General features: G+C 38.4%; 1 protein-coding gene across 3 annotated transcripts in view; it reads left to right on the forward strand.

The window, feature by feature from the left end:
* Positions 1-19,622, forward strand: part of LOC105252143 (zwei Ig domain protein zig-8) — a 324,369-nt gene that overhangs the window by 291,007 nt on the left and 13,740 nt on the right. For all 3 annotated transcript variants that reach the window (XM_011259410.3, XM_011259409.3, XM_011259412.3), the window contains exon 5: positions 13,341-13,468. In XM_011259410.3, coding sequence (XP_011257712.1) covers positions 13,341-13,468 — 128 coding nt within the window. The remainder of the gene's footprint in view (positions 1-13,340; positions 13,469-19,622) is intronic.

The following is a 19,622-nucleotide window of genomic DNA, read 5'->3' on the forward strand; positions in this document are numbered from 1 at the left end:
TATTAAGTTTGTAAAAAAGATTTTATAGCGAAAAGAAGAAGAGGGGATATAAACGCTAAGAAGATTTGAATTTCTTACAGTCGACGAAATTTTATGTTTTTCTTCTGGGATCAGGTTTATGATAAGTAACACGAGACAAATCATCAATTACAATGCAGCAAATTCCCTATCGTGGTTTTTGAAGCAAATATAGTCTCGTTTGGAAGAAGTGTCGTTTCCAACGAGTCACGCCATAAATTATATTTTTACTCGAATGCGCTTTATCAGTCCGTAATTAGGGTGAAACTTGCTAAAAAGCCGTCGCTGGACGCGGAACTCTGATCTGTCATAGCCGGTTCTCGGGGGAAGATTAACGAAAAACCAACCCTCTCCCTCATACGTTCGTAATTCTACGATTACGTATGCGCCAAGGATAAATGTCCGTCAGGAAATATTCCCGCGCGTTACTCGTCGTCGCGCGTGTCGCAAAAATTCGTCCTTTTTCCCGTGCTTTTTCGCCAGGAAGACGAAGCGTCGTGGGACCGTGTCGCGACTTTTATTTCACCGAGCTTCGACCATAAGAAGCATTTTCCATCGCTCTTTCCTCTCGCGTGGCGCACCATAAATTATACTCCCGGCCATCGAGTGTCATCCATCCTGACCAAAGTGACAAGCTAGCATCTCGTCGCGTGCTTGTATACATCGGGTATCGTTAGCGAACGGATACGACGCGAAGAAAAGCGTGTTTGCAAGAAAATCGCTGAGCATCGTGAAAATCGTCGCATTATGGCTCATTGATCTTCCCGATCGAATTTTCCAATATTTTTCAACAACTACAATTTTTTAATATATTATATGTTAATAATCTTAATAAATAAATCAATAATTTTAATTAAATAAATAAATTTTTAAAATAAATAATAAATAAATAAAAAATAAAATTTTAAATAAATAATAAATAAATGCAAATCTTGCCAAGATGGCGGATGTACACAATCATATATTTTGAATTATTTATTAATCATTAATATTTTTAATTTATAATTCTAAAACTATCTATCTTTATATAGAAATTTGTCGAGAATTTAAATATGCGTTTTTCAATATTTTCTTTTAAAAAGTGATGCTTCTTCTTGATCGTTCGCAAAGATTTCCCACAGAATAAATTTCGGATCGGTCGGGAGATAAAAGTCTCTTTAATATGTTTCGCGCCACATTTATAGATTTCATCGGGAATCTATATTTTCCTTTTAATAGCTGTCGCGTTGAAAATTTTCTATATCTCGAGGACGCGGGTCATGCTTATCCATGCGACAAAAATCATATCTCCGATGTAGCGGATGGGGGAGCAGAACCCTAAGAGGCTTCTCGCCACAAACATCTCCTTCCCATCACGTATGCATTCGCGCGGCTGTTCCCTCCGGGATTTCGACTAAGGAGAGCAACTTCGCACGTACATGTCTCCGCGACTAAGAAGGTCTTCTCCTCTAAGACCTTCGCACTGTTTTACACAGCGCGGAGAAGAGAGATAACATAATCTGGGATTTTTATTTCTCATACCCTTTGTCGTATCCTTACGAAAATTTCTGCAAAATATTACAATGTTTCGATAAAGAACATAGCTCCCGGTTACGTTGCTTCTCCTCACATATGTTTACTTACTACGATGTATCTCTTAACGTTATTCCTCGAGAAATGGAAAATATCCCCGAGTCAGCGAATTGCAAAAAGACAAAGCTGCACATCGCACTGTAGTGTTTCGATTACGCGATATAGACGAGCAATCTCTTGCGAGAATGCAAGCACGCTTACACACGCGATAGCGTTCAATCTCCTTACTCGATAAAAGCAGCTTGACCAGATTCCAATTTCCCACAATATAACCATTGCATTCCGCATGCACCAACGTATACACGTATCAAGTATAAACAGTCTTTGTGACAAGGCCAGGCGGGTGGGAAATGCATTTGCTCGAAGCATTGAGAGATAGTGGAACATAAAAGCGTAATATAATATAGCATAATATAATTGCATATTATGATATTAGATGGCATGTCACGATAATAATATTACGTAATAAATATTGCAGAAATATTTACGACTTTATAATGTGCCCCGCGGAACGGAATATAATAAATTATTCGCGCTTTTATCTTTGTATCATTACATTTTTAATGTGTAGGTCAATTATGTAAGTAAAATGTGGACATATATAAGATATTATTGTAAAAATATGCACTTTTTGTCTGGAAAATTAATAGAAAATTAAAGCATGTACCTTCGTCGGGCATTTTTCGACACGTGAAAAAAGGAAAATAGCGAGACGTTATTATTAACGCTGGATCCCGAGGAACAAAAAATTGAGATTGCAAAGGTTTAATTCGCAACGTCCTGTCTACCAAGCATTTCTCCAAGAAACCGTTTTATACGATAAACAGTAATATGAATATAATCTCGTCGTGAGGCGAAATAAACATTATCCCGCCCACGATTTCGCAATCATCGCCATTCCAGTATGCGAGTCGGGCGTTTTTGCCGAAGAAACATTTCCACATGTGTCTCGGTGGCTTAAAGGGCTTTGCATTAAGTGCACCACGGAGCACCTTCCGTCGTCTAAGAAAAGCTTCCGAGCTTGCGCGGGAAAGTTTAGGTCTGCCTTTCTTGAAAGGAGGACGCTCTAAACCCGCGCTGCCATTTACGAAACAGGACCAGGTGAAAGAGGGATAGCCAGCCGAGCTTTTAGCCGAGAATGACAAACGTTAAGTTTTGTGGTTACTCGCGGTTATATACGATCCCATTGAGTTTCGGTTATGGCCGCCCGTTATAGTCCTCGATTTAACGCAGCCCAGCAGACTCCGACTCCGATCACCTTAGATTCCCTTCGCCGTTTGCGAAAATGCACGCGTGCGTGTCGTAAAGAAGGAAACGACTCGTACACGATGATACCGACGAGACTGTGTAATTTCATTTCATCGTCGCCGTTTGCGCTCCCCGATACTGAAAATGGCGCTTGGCCAAGCGAGAAACCGTCCCCCGCGGGAACGAAGAAAATAGCGACATGTTCAGAAACGTGGTTCGCTTCATTGGCAAACAACGAAAATAAACTCCGTCGCTGAACACACAAAGTGCGTAATTAACATAAAACACGCGAAATATCTTCCAGTTCCGCCAATGGAAAAATAATTTGGATAGATTTAACAGTGAAACCGATCCTAACTTTAATCCTAATTTTTTTTGTATCTAAACCGAACTATATTTCTTAAGTTTTCTTGCGTAAATATAATAAGAATTAATCATTTTTTTCATTGAAATGCATTTCTTTTAATCAGTCTCTAGGAAAATCAATTTTGATTAATTTTTTTAACTTGTAGAAAAGGAAAGAGGAGGGAAAGAGTTATTTACAATCTTCTTACTTTTATTTTTGTTTCCTTTAAAATGCTATGCTGCATTTTTTTTATTGATCTCTGCTATAGCGTTCTCTTTCGCAGATTTCAGAAAAGCCGGTCAGCACCGTGAAAAGTCAATTTGCTCCCGAGTTCTTCATTAATCTGATAGTAATTGGCTACCTCAATTTCAAGCACGAAATTGAAACTTCTACCAGCACACGAAGGAACAATTGCGAGCAGAATAAATAATTACATAAATCAGCGCTTAGTAACTATGTAAGATTTTTCTTTACGTAGAGTTGAAGCTCCTTATTTCGAGTTCTTTCCATTTTACTTGTATAGAACATTCAAAGTATTTTATTCTCTCGGGATACATTTTGTTCCGTTTTATTAATGGTAATTGCATAAAATAACAATACATTGGATAAAATCGTTTGCCTCAACAATATTTATTTTCACGTAAAATCTCTGCTAAATTACATAGTCTCTATTTATATATGATTCAAGTCAACGCGGAGAAATGATCTCTCTCGAGATCGCTATAAATAAATCCGTCCATTGAAACTGCTTCGAATCAATAGTATTATATTAGGAGCATGTAGCAAACATAATAAATCGCTTCATCGGCGAAAGTAATAAAAACTTAGATGGGATAGAAACATGCTCTCGCTGATAAAGAGCGCTCTTAAAGTCGAAGAAGAAGAAGAGAAAAAGAAAGAGAAGAGAGAGTGAAAAAGAGATAGAAGGAAGACAATCGCGAACTTTGGGAAATGATTCTATTTACCATGTTACTGTCGACATATATTCGGTGTCTCTCGTGTAGTTCGCAGTCGCGACTCTTAACGACGTTGCACCTTTGAGTGACGGTAAAGACGATTAAAGCGCCGTTAAACTTCTCCGCGATTCAGGTGTTAAACAATGCTTCGCTGTCTGCGAAAGCGCAAATATGCCAACTCGGTTCTTGCCAAAAGTTCGGCCGTCAAAACAACAATCATTCCAACGCGAGAAAAGAAATCAAACAATTATCTGTCAAAAAACGTGCCACGAGTCGAATCGATCCGAATAAAAAAGCGCCATCATATGATTCTAAAATGAATTCCAACACATCTATTAATACACAGAGAAAAATAGTCTACTGCCAAGAAAAGCGATTACTCAGTTTATTATTTTTTTTTTTTAAGTAATAGTTTTCTTCAACAAAGAATATATTCTCATCACAAGTGTTAAAAAATCTCATTATCATGTACTCGAAAGAAGAATTTATTTTCTCTTCAAGAATATTGTAAAGTTGTATCAAAGAAAAATCAAATTTACTTTACGTCAATTCTTGTAGTAAGTAAACAAAATTTTTATTTTAATTTAATATTCTTAACTAAAATAATGCACTTACTAAAAATCAGAATATATTCGATTAAATTTAATGCTTGTGGTAAACTTATGATATATTTGCGGATATACAAACCTATGACATACTTAAAATAAACAATAAATTAAAATAAATTAAAATAAAAAATAAATAATATTTACTTGAATACAGTACACATTTTTCTCTGTGTACAGAGTATCTTGTATAAAATAGAAAAAATATTATTGTTTATTATTAATTATTATTTGACAAGGAATATCCTACTTATATAAAACATCCTGCAGCGATCATAGGTTGTCTTTTATCGAATTTTTGCCGTCTAACAGTTAGTGAACGATAAACGACGCATCATCTCGTTACGTGTTACTGCTTTCGTTCGAGACATATGGTGGCTTTTTTGGCCATCGAACGCATCTGACGTTTGGTCGAAACGTTTTTCGTCCCCTCAATCGACTTCGCCGCCGACTATATCGAACCTGGTAATAGAAACGATGGCATTCGGGGGCGATTTATGTCGCGCAGACCGACTACTACGACCACGGTGTACACGATAATAAAATCGCAGTCGCGCTCGTTCAGACTGTCCCGAATCGATGTTTGCGCGTAATCAAATTCCCCGATACGGCGACGGCAATTGCGACGGTAAAACTAATTTCGTGCTCTCCGTGACGGGATGGAACGATGGTGCGCATATGTAACATAGGTAGATATCGCGTAAAATGTGCGCGCGATTATTCGGGGAGAGTGTCGTAACTTGGAAAGAGCAGAGAGAAAGAGAGAAAGAGAGAGAGAGAGAGAGAGATTGATGGAAACACCGCTGATAATATAGCAATCATCTCGGCTTTTGATTACGAATGTGCAGAGCATATTACGCGAGTATATTAATTAACCTATCGAAATCCATCAGCGGAGAACTCTATTATTATTCGATATGATACACTATGGGAATCGTATCTCCCAAATCTGATATACCATCGAAACAGGCTTCCTAATAAACATGCCTCATGATAAATTACTGGATACAATTAATTCCATGATGCGGACAACAATCCGATAATTCCTTACGTAACGAGAAAAAAGAAGAGTCGCGTTTTTCTTAAATTTTCGTGAAAAGTCATACATCATCGATTACGATCTCTCTGGTAACGCGAGTCTTTCGTGACAAACTACGTTATTCTCCCTACTCTCTTGCCGAAGAAAGAGAAGGAAATGAAAAAGCGTGGCTCGCTGCTCTTGATGATTAATAATAAAGTAACCAGTCTCGAGCGGGAAAAATTGCTTGGCGGTCATCGCGGAGAGGAATTTGCGGAAGTTGCTCCTCGATCATGTCGCGTAAACGCAAATACAGGAATATAAAGGGAAGGAAAACTGTCCTGCGTTTATATTTCATTCGGGAGGAGAACGAATACCGGCGAAAACCTGCTTTTATCGATGATAACTTTCCTTCTACGAGGTTCTGACCTCGGCTTCGAATGGCCGAAAAAAGTATAAAATTCATTCCAACTTGGAGCCGTTCAAATCCAGCGAGCGTTTTTTATCGCAAGCTCCGAAAATTCCTCCTTCCGCGTGAACCGAAGGCCGATCGCAATCGCAAATATGGAAATTCCGATCGTTTTTGGCTTAAAGATACGCGATAGCAACTTTACGAGATGTATATGTAAAATATACGCAGGATGCAAGTGAAACTTTTAAACGTCGCATATACGTTTCGCGGCTTACTTTTATTCGCGATTATCTTTCGCAGCTGATACTTAAATTTGATATCGTGCAAAATGTGCTTTTTTGATTTTGAATAATATTTTACATATAAATTTAAACTGCAAAATTCTGCGAAATAAAACATAATTACGTCGAAATAAAAATGACACTCGGTTATGCAAAAATTCCCTTTTCGATATATGTTTTGTTTGACTTCCCTCTATATCGGAGGGAGAAAAGAAGACCGGTGAAATCTGTATTCATGAGAGTTTCTACATTTCGCTTATTCCCGCTTTATAAGGTTTCTGTCTCTATGGCCATGTCCCTATCCATCGATTCGAACGAGAAATAAGCAGTTTGCATTCCGTCAGTCGCAGCGACGCGCTATTCGAAGAACGATAGAGGTAAAGCCGATTCCCGGGGTAGGTTGGTCATTTCTTCTCCAAGATGATGTTGGAGAAGTGAAACGCGATTTCCACGCGAACATTACGGAGAAGAGTGACATTCGAGTCCAGTTATCGAAAGCGCGGATCCGAACTGGTTGGCTGGGTCACGGAGGTGAAAGAAGAGCGCGACGATTTCCATTCACCGTATTCCTCTGCCGAGCGCGGAATCAATTTACTCCCTGTGGGATACACTACGGTGACCCACTTTGCGACAAACAAATGTCGACCGACACGAATGCCATAATTCGTGATGCAACTAACTGTCTTCATAAATACTACTTAATAAATAAGTTACTTAATAAATAGCTTAATAAATAAGTAATAAACTGTTTAATAAATAAGTTTGATATCCGTTGCAACACACTATTTTTTGATATTCGATCCGATCGCAAGATCAACCCATTCAGACCCTATGCACAAAACTTTAAAATCATGTGAAATAGTTATTTTTTAGAATTAGTTTCCCTGCGATCTCTCGGTGGACTTGGAAATTCCTAACAGTTATAAATCATAAAAAAAACCCTTATCAATAAAAATTAATTCAATAATTTTTTATATTACCTAACCAGAAAAAATTCAGCTCTGAATGGGTTAATAATTAGTGTATATTCGTGTATTTAAATCGTTGGAAAATAATACTGATATTTTTGAAAGTTTGTAAAAAATATAGTCGTTCTCATAAATCAAACTATGTAATCGTTTTGATAATAATAGTAAATCTTTTCTCAACTATGCGATTTGCTTTAATTTCAATGTTGATCGATTTATTGTTCCATCTCTTGGATACAGCTACAATCATGCAATTACACTTCTCGGGACTTTTCCAGAGATTGAAAAGCTTTGAATCGTCAATGAAGAAACAAGAACACTCCCTATTTGAGAGATGCGCGTAAATAGTCGAACGTAAAGATTCATTTCGCAATCAGATCAATCATAGCTCGTAGCGCTGGCAACAGATTCTGATTTCCTTCCCTTTGGTGAATCGTTTCGACTGTTGTACTACAGTCGCCTTTCTACTAGGTCGCTCATTTCCTATCCCACGGAATCGTCTTATTTGCATCGAAACCCTGTATTTGGCGGACACGTACACCATCGCGGAATCGCCTAAATGCAATTTAGCGTCTCGTCCAAGTACATCTTTAAGTTCGATGCAATTCAATCGCCTTTCACGAAATGTCCGAAAAAACTTCAATCTACCGAATTTCAACATTCGAAATAATGACTCGCCGTAGGCTTAGTAAACTTCAATTCAACGAAAAATTCGCTGTGATTTGCATTTATACATATACAGGGTGGCCCACGTAAAGCGTTACAAATTTATATCTCGGAAACGAAGCAATTTAGAGAAAAATGTTTCGAACAAAAGTTGTATGATTTCGAGGGGGACATAAGATGGTGCCATTAGTTTGACTTTAAAGAGTCACCTGAAGGTCACGTGATCACACCTTCAACTTTTTAAATGGGACAACCTATATGCTTTTGCATATTCTTATATAGGGAAACATTTTTCTCTAAATTGCTTCGTTTCCGAGATATAAATTTGTAACACTTTACGTCGGCCACCCTGTATATGGAGTGTGAAAAATCGATACGAAGATTTTTACAATGAAACCGAGCTCACGAGTTTGTTCGATAATTAATGGGGAACAAGTCGGGATAAATATGCATGATGCGCGCGAAACTACATTCACAATTACATTTATCTTAAATTTGGAGCGCGTTTTCCAAAATAGTTGAATCTGACTGGTCGAGCTGACCAGCGGATACGGCTTGCACTTTGCCGAAACCGCAGCAGGTAGGAACGAGTACCCGCAATTGTCCAGCTGCTTTATTTAGGTCAAGCATCGGGAGCGCATCGTGCGCAAGTGTATTTTGCGCGCTTGACAAATACCGATTGCAAGCGAATTATCGTGTACCGGCGGCGATGTTCTCGATTGATCGATCGATGGATGGGTGGATCGATTGTGATAGGTAAATTAACAGGCAGAGCAAAACGGACGAAGCTCTCGGCACCGAGAATAGTTGACATGACTTTCGATATATCTCTAAATGCAAGACAATCAATTTCAAGAAGGATAAAAAGTGCACTAAAACAAGAAATATGAAAAAATGCCCGTTTTTAGAAGAGAACTTCGATTTATAAACTGCTGCTTGTTTTACAAAAAGAAGTCTCTTGAGTTTGTATGAGTTTCTGTTAGATTCATACTCGGTATAAGAAGCATCTTTGAAACTTTGCAGAATATTTATCTTATTACGATATATCTTCGATCTTCGAGAATTTATCTAATTTTTCAAGAAATCTTAAAATTATCTTTCGACGATACTGAATTTAAATCGAAATTATTTTTCTATCATCTCTTTCAATTTTTACAAATTTTTATTAGAAAAAGCGATATAATCGAGAATTAATTATCTCAATTTTTTATATTTTCTTTTAATTTAAAATTTTGTAAGCAAATACACACAAGAATGGACTTTTTTAAATATACATAATATAATATTTTCTGTAATTTTAGAACTCTACTTTATTCATCAGCGCCGCAAGGTACGCGAATTACATTAACCCGAATCCAAACTCATCGATTCCAAGATATATCGCGCAAAGACGAAATCGATTTCTTTAGACGACGCTCTTCTCTTCGTTGAAGACGCGTCCAACTTATTCTAGTTTACATTTTACTCCCGTCGTCTATCGACATCTTTTATTCATTCGGCCGCACCCGAGTCGCAAAATCGCGTGACAAACTTCTTTAATAAAGTTTCAAATGAGCGTAACGCGGGCTATTGTCTCGTAGCACTCTTTTTCGCAAAGTTACATATTGAATTATCATCGAAGACATCCTCGTATACGCTACGAGCTAAGGAAATATTCTTTCCACTTGCAATAAACATGTAAACTCATAAAATTGACTGATAAAAATTCACTAGATCCTATCTCGTAGAATCGTATATCACATTCATCTATTTAAGCTTACATTATATATCGTTTTACCAGGAGACATGACTATGTCCCGGCAATTAATCGTAGATAATAAATGATTGAGATATACTTTGTGTAAAAATTTAAAACTTTACCAAGCAAATTTTCATTTATCATAGTAATAAAAGTTTCAGCAACATTATATGCGATAGATTAAATATTATATAACATTAAGTTGCATTGTGGATTGCAAGATGTATATAGAATAAACAATATATGAGACTCATAATAAAAAAAACATTATTAAAACATTATTAAAAACATTATTAAAAACATTATTAAAAATATATTCCAAGTACATAAAATAATATTTATATTTATATGCAACAAATAAAAGTTAAAAAAAAATAAAAATTTATAGTGCTACATATTGAAATCCACTATTTATATATGCTTAAAGATTTTACTATAAAATAAAAATTTATCACTCACCAATCGATGGCTCGATGCATAACAACGAATTGATTACGTAGATCAGGTTAATCTGTAACATAAAAACATAAGATCTAAATTAATAAGAAGATTCGAAATAAAAAATATTTAAAAAAAATTATTATAAACGAGCCACGATCGTGACTGATTGAAGAAATGGCGGTGTGCTCGCCCTCCGGCATCATTAATTCTTCCGTTCTTATTTAAAAGTCAGCCGAGATCATAATGACTATCCGAGCGAATCGAGAGTTTCGGGAATTCTTCGTCGAGGAACACTGATTTCGTCTTCCAAAAGTTCGCCAGCTCTGACGAGGCTTTCATCCAGCGGTTAACCGACGTTAAAGCACTTTACGTATGCTCGTGCTATCGATCGACCCATAAGCGCCGCTTTCTCTACGCCTCAATAAGCTATGTCGTCGACAAGGAAGCAAAATATAAGAAGGAAAAGACATATATATCTTCTCTTTTTATATATATGAATATCCCAAAAGCATCAGATGTCTTTTTTAGTAACGGATTCTTTAGTCAATTTGAAATAGATTTTTCTTTTGCAAAGATGTCGGAAAAGATCATAATTTTTTGCAAGTTTTCAATATTTTCCATCATGTATTTTATATTAGGGGAATACTGAAATTAAAATTCTATTAAATTTCACTTAAAATTAATTGAAGAATGTAGTTTCATTAATCTCTTAATTCCATAAAGTTTAGTTTGCAGAAAGCCTTTTTGCAATCATTTATAATTCTTGCAAACTATTGACGACTCAATATTTTCGCAAAGGAAAAATTGTCTCCAAATTGGCCAGAAAATGTGCTATTAAAAATAATTTTTAAACTATGCTTTCTATAGAGAAGCGAGTTTCTAGATGGAGAAAGAGGAAGAACAAGGAATTATAAAGAAAGGAGAGAAAACATACAAACGATAAGAACGATGAATATATAACAAAGTGTCCGGAATAAAAAATTGAAAACGTTGTTGAAAGACTCTAAATCCGGATTCGGCGAGAAATCCGGAAAGGAAAAAGAGCTTCGTAACAAAACTAGAGAAAAGAGAAAGCATCCATGTTTAGAAGGGATGGAGGAAATGCCTCGGCGCTGTTAACCACCCCAGGGATAAAGACGGGTTAACCAGAGAGGAAAGTCGCCCCGAGGGTTATCATTCGCTGCACAAAAGCCGTAAGGCACGCTGTCCGACTATTTCGGTCAATTCTCGAAGAGGAAGCCGCCCGGAAAATATTCACATCGATCTATTCCGCGTTGACCTTTCTCTCCTCTCTCTCTCTTCCCATCTCATTCACATGCACATAGATTCTCACACGCACGCACTTATACGCGCAACGGAAACAGATACACCGACTGTATGAAGCGCCTCAAAGTACGCGCCTTTCGTAAGCCAGGTCAACCTCATCGCTCTTCCGCGCCACAAAAGGACGCAAAATGAACCGTCTGTCCAATCGGCTGGCTGCGAATACGGGCTATAAATACCGAGATGAAAATCGACGCGCCAGCTTGGCATTTTTCGGCATTATAAATAAATTTCTGACGGTCCGATTCACACTCTACGCTGACTACTTGTCGGAGCGACAAGGGTGAAAGGATTTCCGGAAAGGCTTTTCCTGCCTGTCCGTGTAATTCTGCATAATTCTATGCTATATTCTAATCGCGACAAAAGCGAGCTCTCGACCCAGCTTTCAATAACGATCCTCTCGCCAAAGAATCATTCTTTCCGAAGCGGATCTTGCTCCAAATCTGTGAACTTTGAAAAGACTGCGATAAGTGTGGCAAATTTAATTAGTGGCAGAGAGGTGAAATTTATATCTCGCGATCATTCAAACGTCCTGTACATAATACATATCTCCAAATCGCTGAAGGAATTAAATATGTATCTTTCATCTTTTTAATTTTAATGTAAATGATTAAAGGAAATTATGAATAAAAATTATGAATAAAATTCTTCGTAACGGGAAAAATGTTTACTTTAATGAGATGTACGGGCTATCTCGAAACCATAGGAAAAAATCTTTGCTATCAAAACACGCGATGTTCATGGCAGGCAAGACAAGTTTTCTACTCGCGCAATATTCGAGATAAAAAGATACGGGAGAGGATTAGCTTTGTTGTTTCCATAATGCGCTGACGGTAATGAATGTTGCCGTTTTACAACACGTACCTAGATCCTTCGCGGCGATACAAATAATAAGATTTAGTATTACGACGTTTTGCGTTAAAAGGCAGAGACCGACTCTTCTCCTCCTCCTCCTCCTTCTCCTCCCTCTTCTTTCTCTCCTCCCTTATTCCATCAGCGCCATTGTGCTTTTTATAACCGCGATGCGCGTAGCTGAAGATTCGCAAAAATAAGACGCGTCGAGGCAAGAGACATTTACATGAAAGAAACGTAAAATTCTGGGTCGCGACAGAATCTCATCTTTAAATCTTTAGATTTAATCCGCCAAGAGACTAACAAGCTCTCTTACGTGGCAAACTGTACCGCCCCGAAGCGCAATGTGACAAATATATGCTTTTATTTACATAAAACGCGCATAAAATCATGTGACGCGCGATGTGATCCCGTATATTCAGATTCTCAAGTTTAATGCGGAAGAAAATCTAAAGCGCGCGCAATAAATTCTCGCTAAAATCATAACAAATCGCTGAAAGGAAAGGATCGTCCAGACTTGATCGATATTTGTAACGAAATGGGGCTTTTAAACGGACAAATAATTCTCTCGTGAATTTAATTCGGCCAAGAGTTACGCGCTTCTCGTTTGCCGTCTACAAAAAGAGCGAAAATGAGATACGAGAGAGAGAAAGAAAAAGAAATAATACAAAATATTTCCACCCTTTATTCTCTCTACCTCGCGTAATATAATATTTAATTATACGACTGCAAATTATCACGGCGCCCAACTGTTCTCTTCCGTCGACAAAATAGGTCCGACGATACATCATCACGTAGCCTCGCGCATCTTTTCCCTTCCTCGCCTGCCTCTCGAATAACACCCGCAATTTCGAAAATTTACTCGTGCGTAAAATAGCGGCTTTTTTACTTTACAGAGCCAAAAACCGAGATTCTGGGTGCGCCGGATCTGTTCATCAATCGAGGTAGCACCATCAATCTCACGTGCGTCGTCTTGCAGAGTCCAGAGCCGCCCGCCTACATTTTCTGGAATCACAACGATGCGGTGAGTCTCCGATGCGTCTCATAGATATTATCGTCCCCTATTTTCAGAGGCATTCGCGACGCACCCTCCGGACTTAAGCAGCCAAGCCAAGTTTACGCGCGACGAAATAATGCACATAGAAACGCGGCTGCAATATCGCGCGATTAGCGTGACCTAAATTTATTACTGACACGCGCGCGACTCTAGCCAACGTTGACTTTGCGCACGGATAATTAATGATGATCCTACTTCTCCCCGGGATATATATGTTTCCTAATATCGCGGAAGGCAACGCGTCGAATAAGTTTCTGCTTCTCGCTTCACCGCGAGAAGCCAAGTTTCCGCGAGATGAAATTTTCAGCGCCGCGCCGGCTGAAACTTCCATCTCCCTTCGTCATGTTTATTACGCGTGCACAGTTGCTCGAGATTATTATTGTTGTTGTTTTGCTCTCCTGTGTTATATATTATATTTTACAATTTTTTTCGTTATTAATGCCGACAAACAAACGAAGTAAGTACCTGTACGCAAATGTAGTTCACCTCTTTGATAAAAAAAATCTCACTTTTTATCTTGATTGAATTTACTATCGAAATTATACATGTGATATTTCAAAAAGAAATCTTTTTTTATAAAGATAATTAATTTATTATCAAAATAAATAATTAATAATTAATAAAATAATTAATAAAATAATTAATTTATCAATAGTGCTCAAAAAAGTTGGCGCAGGGATTCTCTTAAGATTATTAATTTTGTCTGAAAAAATGTCTAGCGTGTTTATTAAGAATTAATCATTTCGCTTTCTCTCGATTCGCTCAATCCCGTGAGGATTTATGACAATATGAATAGCGGATATTCGAGTGGCTATCTGAGATCCAATCTGCCTTCGTAAATTTCGCTACGGGGATAATAGCGGTAAAGAGGTGCGTGATAAATGGCCGTACAGAGGCGTCGGTGAAGGTCGTTCCTAATTAGGTACCTCGTCTGGAACTCCCGGAAGTCGAACAGTTCCGATTAGGGCGCTGATAGCGGACGAGTAAGCGCACTTAACCACCTGCTGTCATACAAGAATGTTGAGCGGCTTGAAACGTCGCTAAGAATTAATCGAACGGCATTTGCATCTTACGAGACGAGCCGACGTATATAATTTCGACTGTAAAATATCTTCGCCACTTAATCCTGGCCGTGTATGTTTGAAGTCACAGGACAATATTTGCGCATTTATAATGAGCGGCTTGTGTTATACGCGTTTGCCCACGTATTTATTATAATTAAAATATCGCGCGCGAGAGTCGCATGCGCGTGTTTATGGCATTATATTAAGCCCGACCAAAAATATGCTCTAAAAATTTTCGAGTTTAAGCTCGTAAAACACGCGGTACACGCAGGAATGCAAATATTCCCGTAAAGAATTGCTTTTCCCGCAAGAATTTTCCCACAAATAATTCACGAGTCATTTAAAATGATAAAGTGCGAATGAAAAAAATAACACGAACAAAAAATGTAGAAGAGAAGATATTCCCCCTCCTTCTTTTTGTCATATTTATTCGCGCAACGGAATCTATTATTTTATTCTTTCCTAGACCGAAACTCGAAATTCCCACGACGGGGACTAGCTTTTTAACCCACGATAACAGAGTTTTTCTCGGACGAATTAAGTATGCGCGCGCACAAAGGAAGATCATAAAACATTCCGACGACGGCGACGGCGACGGCGGCGGCTGTTTGCGAACGGTTGACCGGCCAATAAATTTTGATAATGTCCCGACTGGCTGGCCCGCTGCTAAATCGTGAGAGTCGTGGCAAAATTGGTAACGGCACTCGGGAGGTTCCATTAGGCGCATTAACCCTCACTGAGAGCTTTGGGACTCGGCTGGACGCGCAACGTAGAAACAACGCTCACCTTAAAGAGGGCTTCGTCGTGCGTGACTAACGCGCGTGTAGTTTCGAAGGGTCAGGTCCTGGACCATAAATGAGTCGAGAGGGAATCCCAAATCCCAAATCCACGCGATATTATTCCATCCTACAGTCGCGTCTCTCGCGCGCAAAGCTGGAAAATATCAATAATGCGTTGTACGATTAGCTTGAATCCAGATTTATCAGAGTCGAATGTTGCCTCCGTCGTGTTGTAATTAATTCAACGATCATCGTGCCACCCTGAACGGAATATCTCCCGTTACGGAGATTACGGAGGAAGTACTTTGTAGTGACTGTTTCGTCTTATCGAGAGGCGAATCGAATGTTAAACTCGAGAGCGTTTTTCACGTTAGCGAATTCGGGACAAATGTTTGTGCCCGAAGTAGCTTGAATCCTCTTAAATATTATCGCATGTATTCACGAAGGATTACGCGTGTGGATTTCAGTGGAAGCTCGCTCATCTCAAGTAGCAGCTTCGGATCGTCCTCTTTAAATATTTCGTCAGCGCTGCCGATAAAGTGCCTCGGTAAAGAGATCGCATAGGTTCCCATAGGATCGATTAGAAGACCGAGCAAAATAACCGTGTTACGATCCGGTAATCGTGATCTTGCGCGATCCATAATAATGATTCATGCGTTTGCGAAAGACAGCGCGATGGCCTCTGGACGTGATAAACCCCCCCCCCCCTGGTCGCTACGAGCGATAAGGGAGCGCGAGGAAGAATCATCCCCCTTCCTCCTCTCCAGAAATCGTCCCGGGGGAACCGACCGAAATTCCCCTTCCGATAATAAGGTCGCCCTCTCCTCCCTCTCTTTCTCCTTCCGGATCGATCCATCGCGCGCGAAACATTTTCCGGCCGCAAGGAATCCACCGGAACCACCCGGGCGCGTTTGCTTTCACGCTCCGATACACCTTATCCCTTTGATTTTGATTGAATTTCGTGCCGGCGTCTGTTGCGACGACCACATCCCAGACGCCGCGTCGCTTATCGATGCGCGACGAACGATACGACACCTCTGAAAAGATACAGCGTCTTTACCTCTCTTTCTTTTAGAAATTTGTGTCTTGAAAGCGCACGGATGATTTTTCGATATACAGGGTATTTCTTAATAAATATGAAAAAATTTTTGGAGATGATTCTTCGTCGAAAATTAAGGGAGGTTTTTCGTATAAATATATACTCCTGCATTTCTCCCTGTGGAGTTACCCTCGTCCAAAAATAGGGGTAAAAATTAAGTTTTTATTTTTTTTCTTAATAAATATGAAAAATTTTCTGCAGATGATTCTTTGTCGAAAATTAAGAGAGGTTTTTCATCTAAATATATACTCCTGTATTCCTCCCTGTGGAGTTACACTCCTCCAAAAATAGGGGCAAAAATTAGGTTTTTATTTTTTTTCTCAATTTGGAACAAGTTGAAGAAATGAAATGAGGTGGCTATTTTCTACTAGTAAGGTTATTTATTGATTCTTTTTTCAGCTTCCCGTATTGTTATAATATAAGGGGATGAGACTAGCAACCCCTATTTAATTTTTTCTTAAAACTTTTTAATGTTTATATGAAAAACTTCCTTTAATTTTCGACAAAGAATCATCTTCTATTTTTCGCATTTATTAAAAAACATCCTGTATATTGACATTACGCTCCAAAAATCACCGGAAAAAATTCTGCTCCGAAAATTCTCAAGGAAAATAAAAAAGAAATAAATGTGTGATTTCAAATTTAATTTTCGGGACATGTATGATTCCTGATCAGTATTAAAAGAAACAGTTGGATATTAATTATTTATCATATCAGGCCAATTAATCAAATCAAATTTCGATCTAATCTCATTTATTTCTGTTTTCGCTTCTCGAATCAATCCAAGTCAATCAATTCATTTCAAAGAAATCTCCCTTATTGAAAGATGATTAAATATATTCCATCTTATTTATATGTCAATCATGGGGAGATTGCTAAAAGGAGAAGAAATATGGCCCGGATTGCGTGACAGAAGGAAAAGCACATTTCGCACAAATTCGAACGATCGTGTCGAAAGTGACAGACATATCGGAAAAAAACCTGCACGCGAATAAATTGTAATTATAATCTTGGATCGATTACGGATCGTTATATATCTCAGATTTTATTCGTATTCGAGCGTTTTTGAAACGTTGCATTAATTTCGCATATCCATCTCGTCATTTTCCCCGCAAATAAAACTGCCATTGCTGCCGTGGACGGAGAGATCTGGGATTTCTCGATCCTGCCTAAATAGAGCGGTATAAGACGTCAGAGACAAACAGTACCGAATTTATGTACCATCTATAAGTTCCAAGCTCATTTTCTGCGATGAACGCACTTTCCATCCTCATGTATAAACACATTTCCAAACCGAGTGTGATCTTTATTTCGTTGATTCTCGTATACGAAATGAGAGAGAGCGTCCCTCGGCGTGAGTGTGTCGACCGGACACGTGCGACGTGGCCGCTTTTATTTACGGCTGTTTGCATGTGTCGGCTACAATTCCGTGTCGAGTGTCGGCAAAAAAAAGCTAGTAACAGATCGTCGAGAGTGCCGCTCATGTTACGCTTACATGCGTGACACGCGCGAACGCAAAATTTTTCTCTCGCAAAATGGACTATGATTCGAGCGAAAAACGAGCGACGATGAATCGTAGGCGAGTACTTAAAGAGAGCAGTGCGTATGATATGGATAGAACAAAAATGCATCAATCATCATTAATAAGCAGTGAATTAATTAGAAAAAACGATCAATCAAAGAGCACTTATTATTGATGAATTGGCGATTATTCAGATAAACATTTTTCCGTGTCATGTCTATACGAGAGAAAATAAAAATTTCTCGCATCACAATGAAAAATTTGATATTTTCTTCCGTATATTTTTTTCCTCGTTAAGGATAATATCGGTCGACAGGCATTAATTATGCGAGAACGTGATTACACGGCTTCTAAATATTCTCTGCGGAAAATCAATTGACTACTCTATCCAGCTGGGAGATAACAAACTTATTATTTCAATAGCGAGCGTGCAACGTATTAAGCATAAAATTTGAATAAATGAAAGAATAATATGGTAAAAAAGTGATCCATTTGCGATGGTTTTTCATCATGTGTTGTTTCCCTAAATCTTTGTTCAACTCGTATGCGATGTGTATGTTATTCGACATCATTACATCACGACATAATATCGTTGCTTATGCAATATGAGGAAAATACATAAAAACGAGAGATCACGATGAAACGAGAGAAACATAAAAACGAGAGATCAATAATGAACGGACCTTTATTTTTCTGGGCACAAAACGAATACTTAAATAGAAGATTTCGTGAGTGCTTCGTAGAAGTAACGCGATGCAATTTTCCAGCGTCATAAGGAAACCTAAAGTGAAATTAGGAAAGGTGGAATGAGCTCCGAGTGTGTTGCGACACAAATACCGATCCATTGTAATTTTCCGAGGTACAAACAAACGTAGTTGCGCGCACAAAAGCATACCCTGGGGCGACAAAAATTACCGTTACGCGATATAGAGATTCGTTGTTGTTTTAACGAGTATCAAACGATACGATACACGACAATCTAAATTGCATTTGGATTATTCGGGGGTCGATCATAATGCAACCCGCGGTATTTTGCGGTGATATTGAATATTCCACGTGTCAGATGACGATATAATGATATTATATCGCAGAATATGTATTTGTGAAAAATGCGTCGATCGCGTCACATTTTTCGAAAGCACTTTTGCCGCACTCATTTGGTCTACAGCGCAAAACACTAAAATCCCAAAATAACAACCGATTTCAACGTAATAACCGGCAACCGGCTTTATTCTACTCTCGACGAGAAGGAAACGCGAAGTGCAGCGAGCGAAAGCACGTGTGAAAAATTCACCCGAGAAAAACCGTGGATTGAAGGTCGGATTTATCAAAGCAAACGAAATGGCAAACGGAGAGACGCAAAAGGCGAGAATATAAGTAGAATGTCGCAAACAGAAATGTCAGTGCGAGAAATAAATGTTCGGTTATTAAAGTTAATTTCATCTCTTTTATTATCAGGAGCTTAAAATGTTCGAGGAGGCAAAATTGTAATATGCATATCGCACGTATCTACGTGGGATGAATGCGGAATTATAGAATAACTAAGAATTATGCAAAACGCGTTAAATCTAGTTGGATAAATTCGTGGAGAACGTAGCACTGTACTTTTTTTTAGACCAATTAAAAAAAGGACGATAATACGCGATATATGCAGCTT

Source organism: Camponotus floridanus, unplaced genomic scaffold (assembly GCF_003227725.1).
Source record: "Camponotus floridanus strain SB8 unplaced genomic scaffold, Cflo_v7.5 scaffold109, whole genome shotgun sequence".
NCBI lineage: Eukaryota > Metazoa > Arthropoda > Insecta > Hymenoptera > Formicidae > Camponotus > Camponotus floridanus.